At 35.9% G+C, this 26,354-nt stretch overlaps 1 protein-coding gene and 1 long non-coding RNA gene across 5 annotated transcripts in view; both read right to left on the bottom strand.

Annotated features, from left to right (window-relative positions):
* Iqcj (IQ motif containing J) overlaps positions 1–26,354 on the bottom strand; it is a 249,401-nt gene that overhangs the window by 31,544 nt on the left and 191,503 nt on the right. The window contains exon 5 of one of the 4 annotated variants that reach the window (XM_013518673.1): positions 1,342–1,365. The exons of the other annotated variants lie outside the window; for them this stretch is intronic. Coding sequence (XP_013374127.1) covers positions 1,363–1,365 — 3 coding nt within the window. The 3' untranslated portion in view covers positions 1,342–1,362. Of the gene's footprint in view, positions 1–1,341; positions 1,366–26,354 lie in introns of those variants that run through there. 4 annotated transcript variants of the gene reach the window in all.
* Positions 21,584–26,335, bottom strand: LOC106149542. Its single transcript, XR_001235796.1, has 3 exons — positions 26,300–26,335; positions 23,873–24,117; positions 21,584–21,754 (listed from the first exon to the last, which is right to left on the bottom strand). It is a non-coding gene; the product is annotated as an uncharacterized LOC106149542 (long non-coding RNA).

Here is a 26,354-nt window from a genome sequence, read left to right as displayed (position 1 = left end):
TGTAACAAGTATCCATTAAGTGTGTACGTTGGATGTCTGCAGAGTTAGAACAGAATATGCAAATGTCTAGTGCTTACTAGACAGATATACTTTCTGGGGCAGATGTACTTTCTGGTCCTTTGTATTATTCTCACTTTTCCTACTCCTTTCTATAGATTAAAATGTATTATACCTAGACCAAGTAAATGAAATGGAATCGTTATTTCAAGAAATCCTTTGTCTTTTAGGGAAAAAAATCACAATAACAACATATTTAATAGAGGAGAAAATATACCATGAGCAATTTGAGACCCCATAAAAGTGATTCCTAAGTTGAATCAGTTTAGGAAAAAAATTCCCTGAAACAGTTGCTTGGTTCATGGCTAGTGAAAAATGGTGGGAGCTGCGTCAGTGATCCCTAAATGGCAGCTAAACTACTTGCTTGGGAGGCTGCTTTGAAGACAGAATATGTTGCTTACATCTTATGGAAAGTTGCTAATAGTTTTAGGAGTCCTTATCTGCCCCTCTTTAAATCAAAACAAGGCAGTCCAGACCCCCCCAGACTAAGGCACCTCCTTTATTTTTCTCTTTCATGTCCTCTGTCTGTCCCTGCTTCCACTGCACGGCCATTTGGTCATTTATCACTCAGCAAAAATGCGTTACTCATTATCAGGCACTATGAAGAAGGTGACTGCTAGCTCTTTTCCACTTCTGCACTTGCCTCAGGTAGAGGTCGGAAGGTAATAAGAGGCTGTTTGGGCTTTGTGTTGACCCATGATACACAGTGGCTGGAGTAGATATTTAGTAGTTTATGTTTCTCTCCTTAATTCTTAGTGGATAAAGTACACATATACTAGAAAATATCAAGTGTTTCTATTCCCACTTACGAAATACATATTTCTATAAACTAGTTAATAAGAGACATGTTTGCTGTAATTTGCTCAATGCTCCCGAATTAGTACCCACAGGTCAGGGTACTTAACCAAATTATTAAATTCATGAAATATGTTCAGCTGTGTTTGTTCATTCCTATTGTATTTCACACAATCATTCAAGGCTGCAGTAATTTGTGGTTAGAAGATTCCTTCTCAATGTAAATTCAGATTTTAATTTTTTAGTTTAGGGCTAATGTTCCTTCTTTACTAAAGGTATATATATCCTTTTTGAAAGAGAGGAATAAGCAGTGAATATAGGTAGGTGCATAATTTTGCCTGAGCAGGAAGATGGAGACAGTGGGTTCATGAGAAGCACATTCAACATTGGGAAGGATAATATCGTCATCCATGCCTATCTTCTTCGTCTGTCTTCTTTCTTAAGAATATTCTTGCAATAACATCGTGATGACATACATCTTATCCAAAGCATCATGCATAGTGTCTGACACTACTAGGAACACAGTAAATATTAATTTCCTAATCTTTTATGGGTCTTCTCTATCCAACCATGCACCTAATTTGTATGTCTATACAGATGTATATACACACATGCTACACGTCCACATACACTCCAACCCTTGACCAAAAATTTAGCTCCACCTTGCTGACTGCCATTCTTCTGTTTCATGAACTATTTTCCCAAATCTCCACCCTACTTCATTTTACTCTGATTGATTTGATGAGTTTTTAAAATACTCTGGAGGAAGTAATGAGGATATCTTATTCTTTCCCATTATGGATAGGAATTATTGTTTTCCCAAATCACGGCATGCAGAAAAGTGCTTATCAAAGACAAAGGCATGAATTACATGGTGCTTTCTTCCAAGTTTGCTCTGTCACAGAATACAAAAGAGATCACCTGGTTCTATCAAACTGGCAGATACTCCAACCTGTCAGAGCTCACTCATAGAAGAATGGGTTGGTGATAGAATTGTCAGACTTAACAAATTAAAAGACAGGGTACCAATTAAGTTTGAATATTTTTCTAATATAAATATATCCCAAATTTTGGATGGGATATACTTATAATAAGATTTATGTGTTGTTTATTTGAGGTTCCAGTTTAACTGAACATCTTGTATGTTATGTGCCAACCCTATTAAGTAAATATGCAAGAACGCGATAACCAAGTCCATTCTGTCTTAGTGATCTTTTCAGAGCTCTGGCATGTTTTTATGCATATGGCACTGACATTTAGAATGGGATTTATAAAAATGGTTGATGGGTCCACATCTCCAGAATCTGATGCAGCACATTTGAAGTGGGACCTCAGAATTTGCATTTCTAGTGTAAAATCCCAGGTGACCCTATGCTTTTGGCATTATCAACATCAAGTGAACACTGCCCAGGTCATCATGAGTCAACCTTTCACAATGAAAAAGCTCGGTTTGTCCAAAGAAGATGAGAGTGAGAAAGAACAACTTTTAGATCAACCACTATTAAATGAAACTATAATGTTCTTTTCGTGGGAGGAGGAGTTTAGAATGTCAAGTAATAAGGAAAAAAATTCCCAAAGACACTATAATTTTTTTAAAAATGATTTTAAATTACTCAAACCATCATTTGCTTATCTCTTCTCAATAAGCCATTCAAATTGAAGTAAACTTAGAAATGGAGTAAGAAAATTTGTATCACCTTCATTTGTTACTGAGGAAACATGGGGGACAATAGCCTAGTAAATTCCTAAGATTACATCCCATGAACAGCATCTTCTGAAGGAGAAATTTCTGGGAATTTCTGAGGAAAGTAGGCAAGAAATGATCACATACATAAACTCATATACTGTGATACCAAACAGGAAAGGTCTTTCTTGTCCTTTTCTAACATGTTCTCTTTCAAAGAATTCTCTACTGTATTTCTAATATTTTAGATTGTAATATTCTGGGTTTTCACCATAGCCCCCCAGGAAGATATACATGGAAGCAAATGGCAAAATGTGCCATATGCAAGGGTGTTGGTGAGGGGAAACTGTGACCTTAGCGGGCAGGTGCTGCTGGGCTCTCTGTTTAGAAAGGGATGGAATTCAGAGTCACATAGTCCACATGAGAATTCTGATTTCACTACTTAATAGCTGAGTGACTTTGAGATAGTCTCAAAACCTCTCAGCTTAATCAATTTCCCCAAATCTAACTCACAGATAGCAATAAAATCTTCACAGCAGATTGTGAAGGTTCCATGAGAGGATGTGAGCAAAAGAGCCCCGCTAAGGAGGATCAATGAACATTAGTCCATGTGCGCCACACAAAACAAATCCACTGGAAGCACTTTGGACTTGAATCATGATGCTTGTGACCATTTTTTCTATTATACACATATCCTCATGGTTGTTGAATCTTTTCCTTCCTAGCTTCTTCTCTGAGAAAAAAATAAATAAGTAAATAAATTAAAAATAAACAAAAAATAAAGCTATTTTTGAAGGTATTTTTTAATACCAAGAAATCTGCAAGTTTTTAAAAATAATTTTAAATGAATAGAATAATAGAATAATTTTATATTATTTAATCATTATTTATGTTGCCATCTTCTGCGTTATAATCTGTCAGCAGCCAACTCAGGACTCTTGGGTTCAAGTCTTTATACTTGTAGTCATCAAGTTTTTGTCCTTGAGCAAGTTGCATAACTTCTTTGTGCCTTGGTTTTCTCACTGGCAAAATTTGGGGGTAGAAGTGAAAAGCTGACCTTCCATTCAGCAAGATCCTTCTTTTAAGATAGATTCATATGCCTAAATATCCAGTACAAATTGGAATTCAATGAAATGAACAAACAATAACAATACCCTTAGCAAACCACTTGCCTACTATTTTAAAAATAAAAGAGGCTGATTATTTAAAAGCCAAAGCAACCTATATAACCATATAAAGTTTCAACCTGATCATAGAAAAGGGAACAAAGTGATAGTCTTTTTAAAAAAACTGCAAGATTTATGATATAAAGGTATTGCACACCCTGAACAAAGAATCATGCTGTCCTATCCTACTTGTACATATTCCATCACTCAGAGAGTCAACTTGGAAATTCAGCATTGTCAGACCTAGCTTTTAAATTTTGTGACCTTTATTTTGTGAACTTTAAATTTTGTGAAACATTTGGGTTCTTTGATTTAAGAGTTGGGAGCACAATAGTCATTATTATTTTTCCTATCTAGAGATAATCCCTGTTAGAACTTCAACATAAAATTCTAATCTTTACTCTTAACCTTTTATTATATTACTATCATATGATAAGTGGAATTTGGCAATCTATTTTTCTAGCCTAATATTACGTTGTATGTATCTCCTCATGTATTTAAATATTGTTTTACGTGTTACTACATCTTAGGCAAGAGAAAGAAATAAAAGGAATCCTATTAGTAAAGAAATAAGTGAAATAGGCTGTATTTCTTGATGAAGTATCTTATGTAGACAAAACTCCAATAATTAGAACTAATAAACAAATTCAGCTTTTATATGTGGATTGTATATTTCAGAATTACAATCCACATATAAAATCAATAATGCTTCTCTATAAAAGTAATGAACTATCAAAAAGAACATGAGAAAAAACTGTTCCAGTTACATGAAAGAAACAAATGAAAATAAATGAAATACATAGCTGTATATTTAACCGAAGAGGTGAAAAAACTTGTTTAGTGAAAGCTATAAGAGTGATGAAAGAAACTGAAAATAACATAAATAAATTGAAAGATATTTTATGTTCATGGATGGCAAGAATCATATTTCCATGGTACTTGAAATTATCTATTGATTTAACGCTATCTCAATGAAAATTCTAATGTTATTTTCACAGAAATGGAAAAAAAATCCTTAAATTCATATGGGACACCAAGTAGCCAAAATAACCTTGAACAGAGAAGAATACAGCTGAAGAATACACATTTACTGATTTAAGAACATCCTATAAAGTGATTATAATCAAACAACATGGTACTGACATAAAAACAGACATATAACCAATGGAATGGGACAGAAAGTTTATGCTATTCACAAATTCATGCTGATTTAATTTCTGACAAAGGTGCCAAGAACACGCAATGGGAAAAGAATAGTCTGAAATAAATGATGTTGGGAAAAATGGTTATCCATGTGCAGAAGTATGAAAATGAATCCAATCACACACTGTACATAAAAATCAACTCAAAATGGACTAAAAACTTGAAGATCTAAAACTGTAAAACTGCTAGAAAAAAACAGGGGTAAAAATCTGTGATGTAGGTTTAACCAAAGATATTTATGAAGATGACCTAAAAGCACAGGCAACAAAGTACAAAACAGAGAAATGAAAGGGCATCAAGCTAACAGTCTTCTGCACAGCAAAAGAAATAATAAAAAAGTGAAGAGGCCACCCACAGAATGGGAGAAATATTTGCAAACCATATATTAGGGGTTAAAAGCCATAATACATGAGGAATTCAATAACAAGAATACAAATAACTTGATTTAAAATGCAGAAGGCCCTAAACAGATATTTCTCAATAGAAGACATACAAGTGGTCAACAAATGCTCGATAAAAATGCTCACCATCACTAATCATTAAGGAAATGTATATTAAAATGGAAAGAAACTATCACATCACACCTTGAAAAGCTTTTAACAAAAGGATAAAGGAAAAGTATTGATGAGGATGTGGAGAAAATGAACTTTTGTACACTGTGAAAACATTGGGAATAGCCACTATGAAAACTGGTATGAAGTTTCCTCAAAAACTAAACATATCATTACCATATGATCCAGCAATCCTGTTGAATAATGCGGTTCACTTCAGCATTATTAAAAGCAGCCAGGATATGGAATCATAAGAGTCTATCAATGCATGCATGGACAAAGAAAATGTGATATATACACATAATGGAATACCACTAGCCTTAAAAAGAAGAATATTCTATCATTTATGATAATGTGCATGAACCTAGATGACATTATGCTAAGCCAAGCACAGAGAAAAAAAACACCACATGATCTCATTTACATGTGGAATCTAAAAAAGTCAAACTCATTAATTAGAGAATAGCATGATGATTACCAGGGGCTGGGGTTGAGAGGAGGGACAGAATAGGGAGTTCTTAATCAAAAGGTATAAAATTTCAGAGATTCAGGAGGAATAAGATTTGAGAGCTATTGCACGACAGGGTGACTGCAGTCTATAAAAATGTATTATATATTACCAAACAGCTAGGAAAGAAAGTTCCAAATACCTTACCATAAAAAAAGATAGTGAAGTGAAGAATATGTTAATTAGTTTGATTTAATCATTCTGTACTGCATGCATATATCAACACTTCACATTGTATACATTTAGAATTTGTGAATTAAAAATAATAATCATAAAAAGAAAAATTAAAAATTTCTGTATAACATCTGAGTATATGTGTTTCTCAAAACTTATATTTGCATCTTTCATAAAAGAGCTAGTTTTGTTTTTTTCTGGCTGTGTAGTCTATACATAATAATGTATATTAATATTTTAAATTTTAAAAACCACTAAATCTGCTCTTAAAAAACCTTCATATACCCAACTATTTTGAACCTTTTTCAACAAAATGCAGTAGTTTTCCTCCCAACCACAAATGAAAATAAGGGAATCAACAGCTGAAGAAATTAATGCAATTTTGAAAAAAAAATGAAAAGAGCTGAAGATGGAGATTAAAGGTGATATAAATATTGAGGATAATATATGTGATCCACTATTACCTCACGACCATATCAACAGTATGCAGTTAATCCCAGCGAATATAATACAAACAATCTACAATTATTAACACTTGACTACTTTGCCAAAACATGGGTTCTCCCTTGCAATCTCATTGATGTGGCTGTAATCACTGAATTACTCCCTATGCGCCACCCACAGAGAAACATAGCTGCCCTTCCACCCCGCCATTCCAACTCTGAGCTCTCAACTTCAGAGACTTTCATTTCCGGCCCAGGCCCTGAATAGCAGGTCATGAACGCAATTTTAGCTCTGATTTTTGAAACTCAGCATTTGCTTCCCATAGACACAGACATATACATGGGTACCTAGGGCTTGTTGCCCTCAACTTCCTCTGTTTCTCCCACGATCTCACTATAAAAACTTTCATATCCTGCCATAACTTCTTCCTTATTTTTCTATCGCCAGTTCTCATGTTTCTATTGCTATCTCTCAAATTCTTCTGTTTTTAATAATCTCCAATCAGAGTGGCTCCCAAGTAATGGAAACATTTCTGAAGTTGCCAGAAAGAGAGAGAGAAACAAAGCGATATAATGTAAGGGAAAAAGTCAAGAGGTCGAGCGGGTACTGAGCTTGGGGTGAAGGTGTTCTGTGTTTGCCACCATGAAGCTTTTAAGAGAAAGCAAAATCAGTAGGTATAGGAAAATGAAATCAGACCAAGGCTTGGTTTCCATTGAGATGTACTTTAAAGTTCACTCTTACACTGTGTAATTCAGCAGTGTCGAGTGTAGTTATTTTGTGCATTGACCTTGATTGTCAGTATTGAAGAGAGCGTAACTTGAGGTCACTTTGGGACATTATGGAGATTTAGGAGTGAGTCGTGGTATTACGACCTGGGGGACTAAATCCAGGCCCTGGCCTCTTCCTTTCCAGATCTTCCCTATTTTCTGCCTTCTGGCTGCCATGAGGTGAGCGGGGCTGGTGCACCATTCCACTCACCATGATGCTCTGCCTCACTTCAGCCCCATAGCAACAGAACCAGTGAACCATAGACTGGAACCTCTGAAACCATGAGCCAAAATAAATCTTCCCTCCCATTGCTTTCTCAGGTATTTAGGTGACAAGAAGCTGCCTAATACAGTCACAGGATTGTGCAGCCATCACCACGATCTAATTCCAGAACATTCTTTTTGTTGTCTCCCCAAATCTCTGTACCCATTATCAATCATTTCCCATTGCTCTTTCTCCAGCTCCTAACAAGCGTTGAGCTATACCCTATCTCTATGAATTTGGTAATTCTGGACGTTTCATATAAATGGAGTCACACAACCCATAGTCTTCTGTGTCCAGTTTCTGTCTTAGTGTAATGTTAGCAAGGTTCATTTATTTTGTAGCAATACACAACAGTTCATTCCTTTTTCATGGATGAATTATATTTCACTGTAATATTTTATTGTGCAATACTTTATCAACTGCTAAACAAATCACATCATTTTTGTCTGTGAATAATGGTAGCATGAGGATTTATGTACAAATTTTATATATATATATATATATATATATACTCAAAAGTGGAATTACCATGTGATATATCCAATCACTGCAATTTTGGGGAACTGTCAAACTAGTCTCCAAAGTAATTGCATCATTTTACGTTATCATCATCACTTGTTATTGTTCAGCTTTTTTATTACAGCCATCCCACTGGCTGTGACATGGTCTCCTTATGTGGTCAAGTTTTAATTTTTAAAGTAGTGGTCAAAGAATCCCAGGGTGAGTACAGAGCATACTCAATTTGATTAACATAACTGGAGATCTCTCACTGGCTTTCTTCTGGAGCTACATTTAATCAGCTGGTATGTCTTGTTTTGCCATTAGGTAAGGCACACATTTCCCAGTTCTCCTTCTACTTCCTCCTTCTATCTTATCTAAAAGCTGTCTCACCCACCTCTTTGTGTTGCCAGTTTGGCTTCGGTGGATATGTGTTTATGATTCCCACCTAACTTTTCAATGTGTCTCTCCAGATAGCTTTGTTCTATAATTACTGAGGACAATAACATAGCTTACATATTAGTTTAGATGTGTCTTAGAATGATTTTGAAACACTGTATTTTGGAGCGCAAGCTTTCTGAAGCACAGAATTTAGCCATTATTCTAAGTTCACTGATTATTCTCTTGAACTAGGATTTTAACATTGCTTCTCAGCTGGAACAAGTTTTGCCACTTCATGTTTAGGATCATCAAAGTCCCCTGACCATAAATCAACAGGATCACAACTAGCTAACACATTCTATTTTCCTTAGTGTTTCTTTTGGAAAACTCAGTTTATGTGAGGACTCTACGATCTGACCAATCCTGTGAAGTGGTCAGAAAAACTTGGGATGCTGAGGTAGGAGGATGTTATGGTTTATGTCTGTGTGTCCCCCCAAAGCCTCCTGCGGCCATGGGGCAGGCTTTTAAAGTTTGATTAATTATGGGTGTGAGAGCTGCACCCACCCTGGGGTGGATAGTTTGCATATATAAGAGAGAGGAAAAGGGTGCTTGAGGTGATTCCTCCCCCATTCTGCCCTGGTGTGTCCTGTTTAGTTGCTTTTGCTGTGTTCTGCCGCCCTGAGCTGTAGCTCTTTGCCATGTGCCACTCTGCCTTATAATCTGCCAAGTACGGACTGAAACTTCCAGGAACTGTAAGCAAAATAAACCTTTCCTTCCTTCATTTTGGGCATCACGTATTTTGTCCCAGCAGTGAGAAAAAAGTAACCAAGACAGAGGATTACAAATTTGAGCAAATTAGTGACTTAGCAAGACCCTGTGTCAAAAAACAAATCAAATCAAAACAAAACAAAACAAAACACCAACAAAGGACTAGGACACAGCTCAGTGTGAAGGCCCAGGGGTCATTTCCTAGTACTGAAAACAGAAAATCACATTCATAGAGCCAAATCCTGGTAGAGGCTTTAGATATTTTTTATATAGTTTGGTTTCATACTTATAGTGACAGGACTCCAGGACTTCAAAAATTTAGTGGAGAATAATGATTACTAAAAAGCGCTTCAGAGGAGACCAATACACTTAATAAAGCAATAAGAAATAGCTTTTTTCAGAGTGAATCAGCATCTATCAGAAACTAGATACTTTATTTAGAGACAATTTTAATCTCTATTTTAGCACCAGAAGCTGTATATAGAAGACTAAAGGACTGAAATTGGAGTAGGAGAGGAAAGAATCAAATTATTCACAAAGAAGGTAGTTGTTTTAAAATACGGCCTCTAAACTACTTAGCACTTGAAACACTAGCTATACCAATTTCATCTTGATTTCAAAAATTCCTTCTTATAATTCAGGGTATGGATAAAATGAAACTAAAGTGTCTGTAAATCCAGATGGTTAACTATCCAATATTCATGAATTTTCAGATTTTCAGTGTCTTGGTGGTTACGTGTGTGTTTGTTGCTTCTTAGTTCCTTTTTTTTTTTTTTTTTTTTTTCTTGTTCCTTCTTTAACATTTTTGTCAAGTGTTTGGAAACCTGTAGTCACAATTTCTGGAGAGTACAATTCAATGGCTAGAAGTCCACTTCCCAAATTCAATAAAAACAGCTTTCAGCATCAGATACACTAGAATAAGTATACAGAATGTAGCAAAATTTTCTTTTAGAATTACCAGGATTTCCCAAAGTATATATTTTCTTGTCAAACCTAATCCTCATGATCAACAACTATAGCTCCCAGTAATTCTTTATGATTTCTTTTATTCATGTTTTTTAAGCTTTTTCTTACATACCCTCCAGGGTAAATTTTATTATAGAAATCGCCGGCGTTTCTGCCAAAAAAGAAACTTGCTTTATATTTAGATGACAGGGCAACAGAGTCAATGCTTTTCTTCCTTGTGGTATTTTTAAAAATATAGGCAATTTTTGTAATTCTTATTTTTCCCCAATTGCAACCTAAAGCATTGACACTGTCTCCTCTGTTTCAATAACTGGAGATAAGTTACACAGTCATAGCCAACACTGTTCCAATGGACTTTGGTAAGTAACTTAGCTTACAGCTATGTAGTTATGTACACTCAGGCTGTTTCATTTGACCTGGGACAATATTTCTTTAAAAATTGAGTTCATTGAGAAAACAGAACCACATTCAGTATTCTTTCTACTTTTCCATACGATGCAAAATAATACCTATGAGGAGTAACTCAGGATTCTTAAACCTATTGATTTGATAGAGATGAATTGAGATGAACCCAAGAAAATTAAACATTTGTGTCAAATGCATCATAATCAACTGTGTGATTCCATAAGATACACTCGATTATTCCTCTGCATCTTAATTTGAGAGAGAGAGACAGAGAGAGCGATCTAGGGATAAAGCAGGAAGCCTTTTCCATTCCCCTCATTGTCCCTGCTTCTGCCTTGCACAGATCACATACCAGCTTCCTCTTTGGTCAGCTCAGGCTTGGTGGATCCTTCATTCACGTAGCCCGCGGGCTGCACGCAGGCTGGTTTCCTCGGGCATAGACTGAGGGTTATGATTCCTTCTTTTTCCTTCACACTTTCCATCCCTTACCCTGAGGGCTCCCACTAAAACATTTTAAAAGTCCGTATTTAACTAAAATATTACAGAAGGATTGGAAGATAAAAGTTATAGGCAATATCAGCACAACTACACTCATTACTTTGCTTCAAGTTTACCAGAGGTGATACAGCATAATAATTAAGAGACTGGTTCATTTAAGTATCAGCAATTGCATGGTGTAAACGTGGGCAAGTTACCTAATCTCTTTGTAGCTCAGATTCCTAACTGATAAAAATTAAGTTGTGATGTTGTGAGAGTTCAGTGACCTAACGTACAGAAAATTCTGGGAACAGTGCCTGACACAGTGTAAGTTCCATCAGCATTTGCTATTATCCCGAAGCAGTGTTTTCCCCACACATGATTTTTAAAAAATACAATTGGATAGCTATAGTCATACAATTTTGCATTATGATTATTTCATTTCAGGTCGTAACAAGTGCTTCCCATGCTATTTTATAATTTGCATAATTATAATTATAATGACTGCATGGTATTCTGTCTAGTACAAATTTAACATTCAAGTTGATTTCACTTTCCCTCTGTTATAAAAATGCTAAAATGAATCATTATGCAAATGTTATTTCTCTTTATTTGAAATAATACAGATAAAATTACCAGAGAAGGCGATACTTTTATTCTTCAGATATCTCTTTCTGAATAGGATGGACAAATTTTACTCTCAGCAACTAGAAAAGAGCTCATGAGTGTTCCTGTCACTTAGCATACAAAGATCAAGGTGATGTGTATTGTTATAATTGCTCTTTAACTTATTTGCCTAAGTTTGGTTTACTAGTTACATTTACTGTTTTGTGGCTGATATGATTATTTTGCCCTTTTTTATTTTCTCTTTTTTTGGGGGTACTGGGAATCGAACTCATGACCGCACTTGCCAGGCAGGCGCTGTGCCACTGAGCTATATCCCCAGCCCATATTTTGCGCTGTTATCGGCTGCACAGTTTTAGTACTTTCTTATTAATGACATTGTACTGTAGGACGGCAAACACACAACCCCTTTTGTGATATTTGCTGAGAGTATTGTCTTCCACTCATTGATTTTCTCTCTTTTCTGATCCTACTTCATGGGAGTGTATATTATTAGACAGTGGATCCATATTTTATGATTTATTTATAATATTTCTAAATTTCTTAGACTTCTGGAAAATGATTGAATATTTAAGATTTCATACTGATTGCCTAACAATTCATATAAAACTAATTTTATTGCATATCATGTGATATAAATCTAAATGAAAAACCATTCTCTACTTAGTAGTCTATATGAAATATCTAAGGAGTCTTTGTTTTCTTCATTATTTTGGTGACGCTTCCTTTAGAGTATACTTAATTATTATATGCCATGGGTGTTCTTTGTGCTCACATCCTCCATACTACTGAGTTTTCTGTCTTCCTGTATATGAGCCACTGCCTCCTTTCTCTTGCTTTAAAATACACTTGAACATCTTGTAGTACTAAAATACAAAACAGTATTTCCAGGAAAGACTTTTAACTTTTCACTCATTTTTAAAGGTGTGCATGTTTTGTTGTTTATTTAGATATAATTCACAAATACTGAAATTCACTCTTGTATAAATTTGGACAAACTTACAAAGCCATAACCACCACTCTCCTCAAAAATCCTCTGATGCCCTTTTGTCAGAAATTTCTTTCGTTTTTCTGCAATCCAGAAACCACTTACTTGATTTTGATTTTTTCCTTGTAGTTTTGCCTTTTGCAGATGTCATACAAATAAAATCATGTATTAAGTAGGCTTTTAGTTCAGCTTTTTTTTTTAAGTGTGTGGGACTGAACCCAACTGCATACTACCAATAAATTGCCCAGGTGGGACTTGAACTCATTATCTTCCTGCTTCAGCCTCCTTAAATTCTGGGATTACAGGTATGTGCTACCACACTGCCTTGAGTCTAGCTTCTCTATCATAACATAATGCTGGATATATACTCATATACACCACATACATGTAACAGGATCAGAACTTCATCCCGTACGTTGATGAGTAATTTGCCTTTTATGAATGTCATTGTAGTAATAGTGACTATAATCTTTTTGTTTGTTTCTGATTTAGGATAAAATAATACTGATACTTTATAATTTAATACTGAATTAATAGTTTGTGACAATACCACTTAAGTGTCACTTATTATTCCTTTTTGTATTTTTAAAGAATGGTATTAAATTTCAGAAAATTACTTTGTTGTACCTATTGGTGATTATATAACTTTTCATACTTAATGAATTGGTGAAATATTACTATACATTTCATCATCCTTGCGTTAGTAGAATAAATATTACTTGGTTATTATTAGGTTATTACTTGACCATATGTTGAATTCTTTTGGTTATTTTAACATTTTAATATTTATAGTAATATGGGGAGTAGACCCCCGAGTTTTTTGAAATACCTTTGCAGTATCCAGTTATTTATGTCTTACAGTTTGTACTGGGTAGCTTTTTCCACATGATGTATTCTAGAATAGTTTATAATAATGAACAATCACTCACTCCTTGAATAAGTGAAAAAATTCATCAGTGACTCATTCTTAAATTTCAGCATTGAGTTATTTGTTTGACGAAACTCTTGGTTTTCCCCAGTTTGCTTTTCATCCTCTGCTTATGGGGGCCTTCCTGTAAGGCCTGTCTGCTCCTGCACACTTCTGTCCCCAAGAAGGAAAATAATACCTGCCAAAAAGCGTTGCCAATTTTGATATTAAAAATCTAATTCTATTCTTACAACTGCCTTGTGAGTTGTTATCATTGGTACTCATGAAATGGAAGCTCAGAGAAGTTAAAATATTGCCCAGTGTTACTTTGAATTTAACAAGTGATTATAATTAAATTACAGTGCAAGCCTGACTTTAGTTCAGCAGTGTCAGCCCTAGAATTCCAATTCAGGTAGCTTTACCTATTGTGCCACATACTACAATAGCTCTGAAAGATTTGGGGTTTTATCCCCTTTTCACTTTAATGTGTGTAATACTTTATAGTTCACATTTTGGTTCAATATTGAATGTCTTTCCAGTAACATTGGTCTTCACGAGTCACATAGTTTTAAAATTGATCTGTTTGTGAATGTAAAGAACACAGTTGTTAATAATTGTTTCTTTAATAAAAGTAAACATGATCTTTGACTAGCAATACATATTCTACATGTATATAATTGCAGCCAATTAAAAGTAAGTCATTTTATAATTTTATTTTAAAATGAATTTAAAAATTTATATTTCCTCGGAATACTGAGGTTGTTTAATCTTCCAGAATCTGTTTCCTTATATGTAAAATAAGGAGACTGGATTAAAAAATCTGTGCTTGCCTAGCTTGAGGACCGTGACACGTTTTTAACAGGTACTTTATAAAAATGAATTTAAATATCAAAACATTGTGTTGATGGGTGCCTACAGGATTTTAGCATATGTGGGTTCATGATGTCCTTCAGTGAAAATGCTTTTATCTTAGGTTTTCCAGACATATATATACTCTCATTAAATATTTCACCTTTACATAATATGTATGATATTATCACCTGGGGCACAAGCACTCAGAAGGCCAAGCATTGAGAAATACTAAACCAGAATATTTCCAGTTCTAAAGTTTTACAATGATATAAGGGAATTATGAGGTTTAAGAATTAGATTCATGTGCAGGTACACACATTCCAGTAGAGCAGAATCATCAAAATCAGTCAACTATTAGGCTAAAAATTATATCAATGAAATGATATAGACTGTCAAATAAATCTAATTTATCAAAATCAAAGAGTACTAACAGGATAAGAAACCAGGAAACAGAGGTCATGATGACAGGGAGCAGCATATCTGAGTATGATGACAAGAAAATTGATGACTAAAATAAACTAGATTGTTCAACATGTTTGTAGAAAAAATGAGAAGGCAGGAGAGCTGCACACAGTGAACTCAATGAGTGCTACTTCACAGGTCCTCTATACAAGAGACTCAGATTCACTTGGTTTAGTCCAACACTCCACAATAACTCATCAAAATGTCACGCAATTGTGTTAGAAATTAATTAATTTAATGCTGTAGTCATATTTAAATTAAAAAGTTTTGTTAGCTTAAATGGCAAGACTTCTTACAGAAAAACCTAAATTGACAATTTTTCCCTTTGTAATTTTTTCTATTGTTTATAAGGCATTGTTTTATATAGAAAATACAGTTGGAAAAATTATTTCAAATTATGTTATTTCTCAATTTTAAATTTGGAATATTAAATTTAGCAGGGTAGTTTTTAATTCATTCATGAAAATAAAACCTGGGGACAGTTCTTTTTTAAAAAGTCTTCTAAAATTAATATGTGATCATTTTAATTGCCATTTAGGTGTAAATACCAAAAATGCCTGTAGTACCCTGGTCCCACTTCTAGGAACTTTTCTTGAGATAATTAGAATAATAAAAGTGGTCTAAAATGAGCATAAAAAGAGGCCACCATAGTACTGTAACTCTTTTGTTTTTTTTTAGAGAAAGTAAGATGACCTTTGGAGGGTTTATTAAATTAATATTTAGTATATACGATATAATTAATTGTGGTAAAACCAATCAAATGTGACATAACGAATTAATTATAATAAAGTCATTCTCTTTTTTCTTGTAGTGTTGGGAATTTGAAATTGTCCTTTGACATAGAAAGATATGTACTGCATACTTCATATTTTTGAGTGAAAAAACAAGATCAAAAGTATGTGTGTATGTGTGCGTGTGTGTATGTGTGTGTGTGTGTGCACACGCATGCAGAAAGAGGCAGAAAGATGGATACAGAAGTGCCTAGTGAGGTTTTCAATAAAATATCAACTGAAGGTTATATGTTAATGGGAGGTTATTTAAAGTATTGCTATTTAAAGTAAATAAATAAATAAAAAAAAAAACAACAGGCAGAAGAGGTTCCAAGAAAGAAGACCCAGAAGAATATTTGAAAAAATTTAGAAAAACATGAGGAAACATTATTGCAGTAATTAGTCAAGAACAGAAAAATTAAGAAGATATACTCAGAGTATGTGGCTACTATTTTACTGCTGGTTGTAATGGTTGTTACCTCTCTTCTACAATGAATGAAACCCTTCCTTTGTCAATCTCTAGTTCATATTCTATCTCTTCCTAAAGGTATTGACAGACCAAGCAGTACAGTTGTATGAGCTCCATCCTCTGAAATTAAGGCAAAGGTAATCTCTTTCAATTGTGTACCTATTTGAATCATAACCCTGTAATATATTCATCTGTAACTTAAACAACACATCATTAAAATAACAACCACTTATGGAGCGCTCTCCTTTTGACAAGCAACTTTTCATAAATTTCTAGTCTTTTAATTCACGTGTTGGCTCTATGAGGTCAATTTTATTTATCCTATTTGTATAGATTAGGAAACTAAGCTTCAGCAAATCCTGTCAGAAGTAAGTGTCAAAGGTGGAACTCAAACTCATCGAGATCCCAGACCCATGGTTTTAGTGATTACAGAATACTGTTTGCACATAGCTGCTCTTTTCCCTGCAGGAGACTGTAATCTTCTTGAAGATAATTTCTATTTTGTTCCTAATCACTAAATAAATAGCATCCAAATGCTTCTGCTTGCTATAATGTAGTTATTTTTCAAAGGAAAATATTTTTTTCTAAAATTTGTTTGTATAAATTACTTCAAGAATTTACAACACTGCACATGACTTGGAAGTAAAGGAGAGAAAACAATTAGCTCTATCCCTAGTCAAGGGCATATTTAAACTTTTGTTAAACTTAATTGTTCATTTAGTTAAGCCAGTAATGTCTGTTCTTTGGTATGATTTTATAAACAACTTCTGTAAATAGATTCTATTCACCTATTTCACAACAAGGATGCAAGAACAGCCAATGTTTATGCCAACGTATAAAATCAGATCTTCATTGAATCAACACTGACTATCCTTCACAGCATTAAGTAGAAGAGATGTTTTACAATTAGCCTGCTGTGGCACTGCAGAATGTGTACTCATTAGCCATAACATAGAATCTTACTTTAGTGCATAGAAATAGTTATTACAACTCAAAAGAAATATTGAACTTGGATTTGCCTTAGACAATATTTATCCCTCAAGTAAATAAATTTCAGTATTTGCCTGGGTAGAAGTCAATATGTATTTCACTAGAAGCCTAGGACATCTCATTTAATCATACAATGAATATCTGCATATTATCCAGTGAATAATACAACTCCATCAAAATTGTTAAAAATGCTTCCACTTCCAAAATCCTGACCATGTGTCAAAATAAATTCTCCGCTCTCTGTCTCCTCCTCCTTCCACACACATACTCACTCAGGAATATCAAGCTGGGGATGCAGGAAAAGATTGTGAAAAGTACATTTCTACATCAAAAACATTTGCTTTTCTCTGTTGTTTTTCAGAGTTTTTTTTTTTTTTTTCTGGTACCAGGAATTGAACTCACGACCTTGCGCTTGCCAGGCAGGTGCTGTGCTGCTGAGCTAAATCCCCAGCCCCTGTTTTTCTCTATTGTACACTTTCTTTTGTCCAGACTTTCAGTTTGATTCCTGGCTAAAGAAACAGGAATGTATCTTTGGAGAGTACAGTAGAAACTTAGCTTCTTGACAGTGAGCAGAATTTGCCCTTAGAAGAATCACTGTTGAGACAGAATTCCAGCACTCCATTATTTTAACCCAGTTTCTAGGGCAAGGAAGACAGAATCCCTCGTGTGAGATCGTTCAGGGCTTCACATGGGTGGCTGTACTGTCTTCCTTTAGGCAGCATTTTGTCTGACATGATGAGGAGATTTAGGCCCTATATCATCCATAAAAAATCCTATTTCCAGTAAAAATCCTGCAATTTTTATGCCAATGTTTGTATGTCTATTCTAGTACTAACTGCTTAGGGGAAAAAAGTAACACCATGCAGAAGGTTAGCTGTGCCCTGCTCTCATGCATGAGAATGCAGCAAAGCAAACAGATGAGTTTGGATAAATGAAAATCAATACACTTGAAAAGGCCTCTTTCATTCAATTGATTCAAGCTCAGTGGGCAATAGCACAGCAGAATGTGAAATGGTGTTAACGTGGTGCTGGCGTAAATCCCACTTACAGGCAATACAGTGACTAAAGGGGATAGAAGGATGAGGAGATTTAATGAACCACAATTAACTCTTTACCATGGAATTTTATAAATGCTTATAATATGGTCTTATCACCAACCTCTGAACCTTCAGTGTGGCAAGATGACCTTTATGGCACGTAAAAGTTTTTTCAAAATTTAAGATGTCAGCATAGCAGAGTATTAGTCTTACCTTTAGAGTTTAAAATGTTGCTGCGATTGGAATGGTATTCCTTTACAGAAAAAGAAAAGGGGGTCGCTAGAGACGTCATTTATTGCTCAGGATAGCACAGCAATTTGTTGGCTAAGAGTTTCCCCAGAACTCACACCGTTCACGGTCCACATCAGTTTGGGAGTGCGGGAATGACACGTATGCCCAGGCCTGCCAGGGTCAGAGGAGGCTGTGAGTGAGAAATGAGGCCACAAAAGCCCGCCAGTAGGTTACTAGGTTACAGTCTCTCACTAACGCTAGAACTTTTAGATATTCTGATAGAGGAAAAGACCCATGTTTTTTAAACCCAGATTTTGAAAATCCATCTTCCAAAAACTATCTCACACGTGTGCAGACGTAGGGTTAGATAAGGATGTTCATTCTGGTATTGGGCATGATAGCAAAGTTTATGAATAACATAAATGGCTATTCTTGGGGGAGCCTGTTAAATAATTACAGCACATTCATACAATAGATCACCGTGAGCCACTAACAAATAAAGTGAGGATATTAAATATGTAGAGAAATGGAAAGATGCCCGGGGTGTATTTTTAAATGTAAACAACCAATTCATAGACTAATCTGATGTACAGAATGATGCTATTTATATAAAACAATAAATATTTCTATGTGAGCTTCTGTGTGTCTGTCTTATACACCTCTCATACTATTCTCATCTTTCTATGATGTCATACTTCTGGATATAGGGACAAAGGAAAGCTTTGCAGAACAATTATTTCATTGGTTAATTAAATAATTAACCAATAATAATCAACTAATTAAATAATAACCTTAGGAAACTGGGAGAACATAGCTTTTTCTTTTTGTAAAACAGTCGTTACTAGGTACCACCATGCCCATGAGTATGGTCTTCAGAACAAGAAATAAATTTCACTCCCATGTCTACCTCTCACTAGCAATATGAACTTGGAAACTTCTCTTCACTTTCCTCGCCCCCATTTACTTTTCTGTAACAGGAAAGTGATGATACTCTTCTCAAATTTTTGACAGAAAGACTAAGCTAACTTTTTTGTAAGACACCAAGCACAGTAATTGGCAAACAGCTCCCAGTAAACGGTAGCTTGTAAAACTGTGGTTGTGTTTACAAAAATTAAAATGAAATTAAAAAGTACCTAGAAGTAAACATCAACTGAATTCAACCCCCTAAAATTTACCTCAGTTATTATTTGATGGTGTCTTTCCAGGAAGTGCTACAAATATGTGCACTTTAAAAACCAGTTACAAAAAAGCTGGGCATGATGGCACACACCTGGAAGAGGAGCATTCAGTGAGGCTGAGGTAGAAGGCTCCTAAGTTTGATTCCTGGGCAACTTAGCAGTTATCGAGCCCGTGTTTCAAAATAAAAACGGGGGGATAGAGATTTTGGAAATGTAGCTCAGGGCAAAGGCCTATGTTTAACCCTCAGAATTGAAAAAAAAAAAAACAGGATTATAATTATGTACCGTAATATATACTTGATTGACAATATTCTATAGGTTTTTCTCCATATCTGTGTAACAAAATGTCATTTTAATAGCTAAAATATATTCTTTTGGTCATCTATAGGCACCATAGCTTATTGAATTATCCTTTACTGGTGGCCATTCAAATTGGCTTTAACTTTTACCTACCACAAATTTTACAGCAATGAGCATCCCTTTGCAAATATTTTCTCGCATTTGTGCAATTAACTGGAGAAGGCAAATTTTAAGGGACAGAAGTGTTTGGATGGAATGGTGCTCCTCTTAGAAAAGACAATACGAGCAAGGTAATCTCAGCAGCTTGGTTGAAGATAACATTATGTAATATAACAACCACTGTTAATTCCGATCATTTTGTTTTGAAACACTGTATCATTTTTAGTGTTTTTGTGTTGTTTTGTTTTTGCCTATGTTGTTGTTCTTTTGTAACTTTTTTATTCTCTTTAAAATAAAAAAAAAGGACCGAGTGGAAGAAAAGTTCTCAAGGGAAAAAGGAAAAGTTTAGTTTTAGTGCACATCATGGAGTCTGGCAGTTCTTTCACAGGTCCTAGGGGAGTCACTGAAGTTTCTGAAAAAGGCAATAGCACGATCATAGATAGCTAGGCTTTAGGATGATTAGTCTGGAGGCTGTGGGGAGATTGAAAGCAAGGAGGCAGTGAGGAAAGAAGTGAGAGACTGGAGACTATTGCTGCAGTGCAGGGAGAAGTAATGAGACCTTCCGCGAGGGTGACAGCAGTGGAAATGGAGAGTGACAGATTCCAGCCGCCTGCGTCTGCCGAAGAGAGGGGAGGGGTTTCCCACTTACTGAAGGGCTCAGTCAGGAAAGAGGGGAGTGAGGGAAAGGCGGGTGGGGCTGGCTCTTCAGGGCAGTTTCCGTATCCTCAGCAATGCTGGTGCCTAGGGGAGGTGACAGGTGGTACCCCAGGCTGCGAAAAGTGACACACACCCCTGGTGATGACATTTCACATGGATTTAGACTGCTCTCCATATTTAGCTTCAAATTTAATTTTCTACAATGAACATGTTTTATCTTTGCCTGGAAAACTGTCATTATATATTTATACATTGTATCTATATAAATAAATTTTAAAAATCAAGATATATATAAAGTAAAAAGTAAAACAATAACCCACCTCTAGTTCCCATCAGACACGTTCAAGACAAAATTTTTGGAGTTTGCAATATTAAAACTATGAAAAGTTTGGAAAAGTGAAAATGTAAATATGAGGACACTCTAAAAAGCTATTGCTTGTGAATGCTATGTTTGAAGTCTTGTCCCTTGGAACTTGTGCATTGGAAAGTTAACCCCTCAAATTATATGCTAGCAGTATTTGAAGGTGGAACCTTTGGAAGTGATTGGATAATGGAAACTCAGCCTTTCAGAGTTGGTTAGTCCATTGATTTAACCCGTTCATTGATTAGAGGGCTAATGGATCCATGAAAGGATGAGTGTGTTATCAGGACAGTTGTCCTGCGATAAAGGCCTGTGTGGCTATTTCCCATGAATCCCTTCACCATGTGATGCCCTGTGGTGCCTCAGAACTCTGAGACACTGCAATTCCCAGTCTCCATGTTTGTAAAACATAAATTTGTTTTCTTTATTAATGACCCAGTCACAAGAATTCTTGTACAGTAGCAGTAAATAGATTAAGACAGCAATTTTATTTTCTTCAGCCACTTTTCAGTGGCAGTATTTTGCTTCCTCGAATAATGGCCTTGGCTGACTGGGGAACAGCAGCCCTCGCAGCAAATGGAATGCATAGGAGGAAGAGAAACACTGGAAAGAAGGTGAGCAACCAAGTGGCAGATAGAGTGGCTTTGAAGTCCTAGGTGGCTGGTTGGAGATGAAGGCGTGAAAAAGCAAAAAAAACAAAGAGATAATTTTAGCAGGTAAGTACACAGAGTGGACAGTTAAAAGTAAATGCACAATTCCAGTTGATAAAAAAGCCCATTAACCAAAAATCAGCTAATATTCATGGAGCCACACAACGTGCCCAGAAAAATTCTGACCTTTCATCATTAGGATTAGAGTTAGAGGCTACAAACCAGAAGAGTTGGCTTGGAATTTGCTGCTCCTCCCAAATGCGACAGAGCCCTCAACTTCTATGAACTTTGTGAAGGAGGTAAAGTTGTAAAGTGTTCATAAAATTCATCTGATCAATGCCAAGTTCCTCTGCCTCTGTGGAGTCATGTCCTTGTTAACTTTTTCAAAATGACAGAGGAATGCTAGATATGTTTTCTCTAGTCTGTGCTGGTACACAAGAAAGGACCTTTGCAATTAGCTTCCACCAAACTTTCTAATCTTATCTCTAGCCACTTCACTCTATAAACCTTGCTTCTAACTCCCTAGGTGTAGGGTAACTAACCATCCCAGTATAACCAGGACTAAGAAGTTATATAGGGCTTCTGTCTTAAAATAAACACAGTCCCAGGCAATTATAGCCATTACTGTGGGATTAAGGGAGTTTGTAGGCTGTGATTGCCAGTGCTACACGCAAGCAAAGTAGGGCAGGTCGATCACCCCACCAAACACTGCAGAGTGTCTCATGATTGCTGTTTTCTTTGTCTGGATTATCTTTTGAGTCCTTCTCTAGAGAACAACCATTTATTCTCCAAGATGCATCCCTCAGGGATGTGACCTGTTTGGCTTAAGCCAGTCCACACATCATACTCCCCAACCCACAGAAGCCGTTCAGACAAAGGTGAGAATCATAAGAAAGTGAGAATCTTAAAACTTGTAGAAAGCTTCTAGAAGGTTCCTCTTGCTATCCTTAGATGTTAGAGTGAGAAATTATAGAGTCTGGAAGGGTTAGCACTATTTTTTAGCCCTAGGCATGGTACCAAGAGTTGGTTCACCTTTTTATTTTTTTGGCTTTTTTTCTGGTCCCGGGAATCAAACTCATGATCTTGTGCTTGCCAGGCAGGCGCTGTGCTGCTGAGCTAAATCCCCAGCCCCGGTACCAAGAGTTGGGAAGAAGTTTTCATGAAGGCTGAACTGACATCCTGCATTAGGTTGCTATTTCTTCTACAGTAAAGTACCATAGACTGGGTGACTTTAATAGTAGAAGTTATTTTCTCACAGTTTTGGAGAAGTATGACACAAATATGTTCACAGAGTTGGTTTCTTTTGAGGCCTTTTGTTGGTTTTAGATGTCTGTCTCCTTCCTGTGTCTCCTCATGGTCTTTCTTCTGTATGTTCCTGTATCCTCTGTATCCTGATGTCTCTTAAAAAGCCAGTAGCCATGTTGGGCTAGCTCTTAGTCTACTAACCTGACTTTAGATTTTCTCTTTAATGATCCTATTCTGAATACAGTTACTGGAGGTGACTAGAATCAGAAATATTTCTGTTTTAGTGATGTAAACTAATAGATTAGCTTTGCTCTTAGACCACCCTGAATGTTTTTTCTATTTTTATATTATCCTTGCCTGACACAGCCCTGTCATTTTTTCTGTAATATGGCACTTTTTCACATAGAGCTATATTATAATGACTTGTTCAGATGTTGACCTACCATACCAGATTGCATATAGACTTCACTAGGAGAGGGCTGTTATTCACATCTCTGTATCTCTACGCCCTTAGATTCTGGCACATAGTAGGTGTGCTGTGTTAATTATGAAATGAATAAAGACTGATTTATTGTTAAGAGCAAGAATCCTGGAAGAGCAAGGCTCCTTTTAATCGTTATTTTATTAACGTTTTTGATTAGTATTTCCTGGGCCATAACCCTAAAACGGCTGCAATTAAATCACTGAGCTCGGATCTCAGCATTATAAAACCACTACAGGGCCCAGAAGACAAGGCACTCAGGACAGCAGAAGTCAGACGCACTGCCAAGGTGATGAAGAATGGGAACAAACAGCAACCATGATTGAATGCCATGTTTTTGGAGATAGTCAATGCACCTTCATTACGTTTTGCATAATAAAAAGAGAGAGAAGAGAAACTTACAATTATCTTCTTTCAATTGTCAAACATGTGTGTAATTTTAGATGCCGAAGTTGAGAACAGTGACGAATAGTATCGTTACAGAACTGGCAGAAAGTCATTCAGTGAAAACATGGAGAAGTGCTCATGAAGATGTATGTTACAGTACATTTTTAAAAAGCTCTTGTTTCATCAGGGGACAAGCTCAGGAAAACCTTATACTTTCCAAGGAAAATGTAGCTCTTCTGGGATTTTGTTTTTTTTTCATCCTGGAGCAGATAAAAGAAGAGTTTTAGCTTTTCCTCTTTCAACTTTCTAGCTCACATGGGTTAAAGATTAATTCCCTAGTGGCATTTCACTGCCATTTCTCATGCTAAGATGTCATGAACTGCTTCCCTCCAATGTAAAAGTTCTCTAAGCAATTACCATCATGTACTTTTCCACTGAAGATACATTTGGATTCCATCCAGGAAACTCTTTTACTATCTATTACAAGGAGCACTTACAACCAGCCCAAACCATTAGCTATTTTAAAAAGTCAGTTCACTCTTATGAAGCTGAACTACATATGTAATGAGATAATTACCCACATTGCAACCAGTTATTCCTTTATTCTTTGTCAGGAGTCAAAGAAGAAGCCAGAAGGCAACTCTGGTGCCCTGAAGAGCCTCTAATATCTAGCACGCAAGTTGGCGTAGTCCTCTGGGGTTTGTAGGTTGGGTTTGGGGAGGATGTAGCTAAACATATCCTTCCAGGATGTGACCCAGGGTCTAGAGAAAAGCGTAGGGAGAAGATGAACCTTTGCTAAGAGAGGGATGCATATGGTGGGACGGGGTTAGCCACCTTTTCCTGAGAACGGACAACTATTGAGGAGAGGAGGGATGTCACTGGGTCAGAGGCACATAATCACAGAAATGGGTACATGTGCATGAAAATAACCATCTCATGATGTTTCATATTATTTTTTCCAATTAAGTTTCCTTTGCGTTTTTTTTCAGAACTCTATATCATGCCTCAAGTGCAGACATGATAAAGTGTTTCAAATTCCCTGCAGAGAAGACATCCTTGAAAGTTTTATTAATTGCCAAGCTGCTTTTGAGGTTTTGTATATTATGAAGTTTCACATATTTTAAGCATCCCTCAAAACTATGTATTTTCCTTTGACATGTCGTATTCTTAGGGCCAAATCAACATCTAATAATAGATGCTATTTTAGATCCGATATCAATAAAGCTAAGCATTCTGTCTGTAGCCCCTTCCTTTCCCTTCACCAAGGACTTTCCATCAAGATCTTTTTCTGTCCATCCAGTCCAGTTCATACATGCTTGCTACATGAATTGCTGTGTACAGCACCAATATTATAACTTCTCTGCCTCCAACGACATATACATATAAAAAAGAAGAAATAACACATACATAATAGGATAAAAACATTACTAAGAAACAGTAAAACAAAGACATTCATCATATTTCTACACCACGACATCACTTCATATACTTAACATGCACCATTAACACAACTCCCAAATATGTTCTAATTTGCTGATAATGACCTTTAATTAGATGAGTTATTGTTCTTGGATTTCCTATTGTTTTTAAGGCAACATTCCCTAATCAGGAAATTGAACACTGCGGGCATGGTCATCAGTACTGATATCCAAAGTGTCTCATCTCTTATTATAAAAATGTCATGTATAAGTGAATACAGAAAATAAATAGTGGTGCCTATAAGCTTATTTGATTTTTGGTAAAATTCTTATTTAAAAGTTCCAATTTATAATAATATGGAGAATTTTATTTTGTAACTTTATTACATGAAATCAGATCAATAAACACACACTCTTCAAAGACAATGTGATTTTGTTGTAATAACCACTCCATGAGGAATGGCTCTGTACAACTATAAATTCTTCTTCAAAAATTATAATCTTTAAAATTTTCTGCTTGATGTTATGAGTATATGCATTTATTTGAGATGGTTGTATATGATTTTCTCATTCATTCATACTATCAAATTCATGACAGGATGACTGTTACAGTTTGTAGCTAGATATCCACCCAAAGCCTCAGACACTCGTAGGTAGAGCTTTTCAGAGGTGGCTGGATCTAGGGTGTGTGATGTAGATTAAGAGCATGATAACTAGATTAGTCCACTGATTGAATTAATATGCATCTGTGTGTGGCTGGATGGATTTACTAAAGACAGAGGCTCCACCCTGAGTGTGAGTGGCACTAACCAATATGTTTTAGCCTGAATGGAATATAAAGGGAAAGAGGGAAAGGAAGGCTGCTACCTTCTGCCTGTCCTGCCATGAACTGTTTCTCCTCTGCCATGCCCTTCACTCATGCTGCTTCGTCTTGGAGCCCACTGACTATGGACTGAAACTTCTATACACTGTGAACTAAAATAAACCTTCCCAGGGCCGGGGATGTAGTTCAGTGGCACAGTACCTGCCTGGCAAGTGCGAGGTCCTGAGTTCAATTCCTGGTACAAGTAAAATAAACC

Source organism: Chinchilla lanigera, unplaced genomic scaffold (assembly GCF_000276665.1).
Source record: "Chinchilla lanigera isolate Chin_1 unplaced genomic scaffold, ChiLan1.0 scaffold00047, whole genome shotgun sequence".
NCBI lineage: Eukaryota > Metazoa > Chordata > Mammalia > Rodentia > Chinchillidae > Chinchilla > Chinchilla lanigera.
This window is presented reverse-complemented; position numbering and strand designations above follow the sequence as displayed.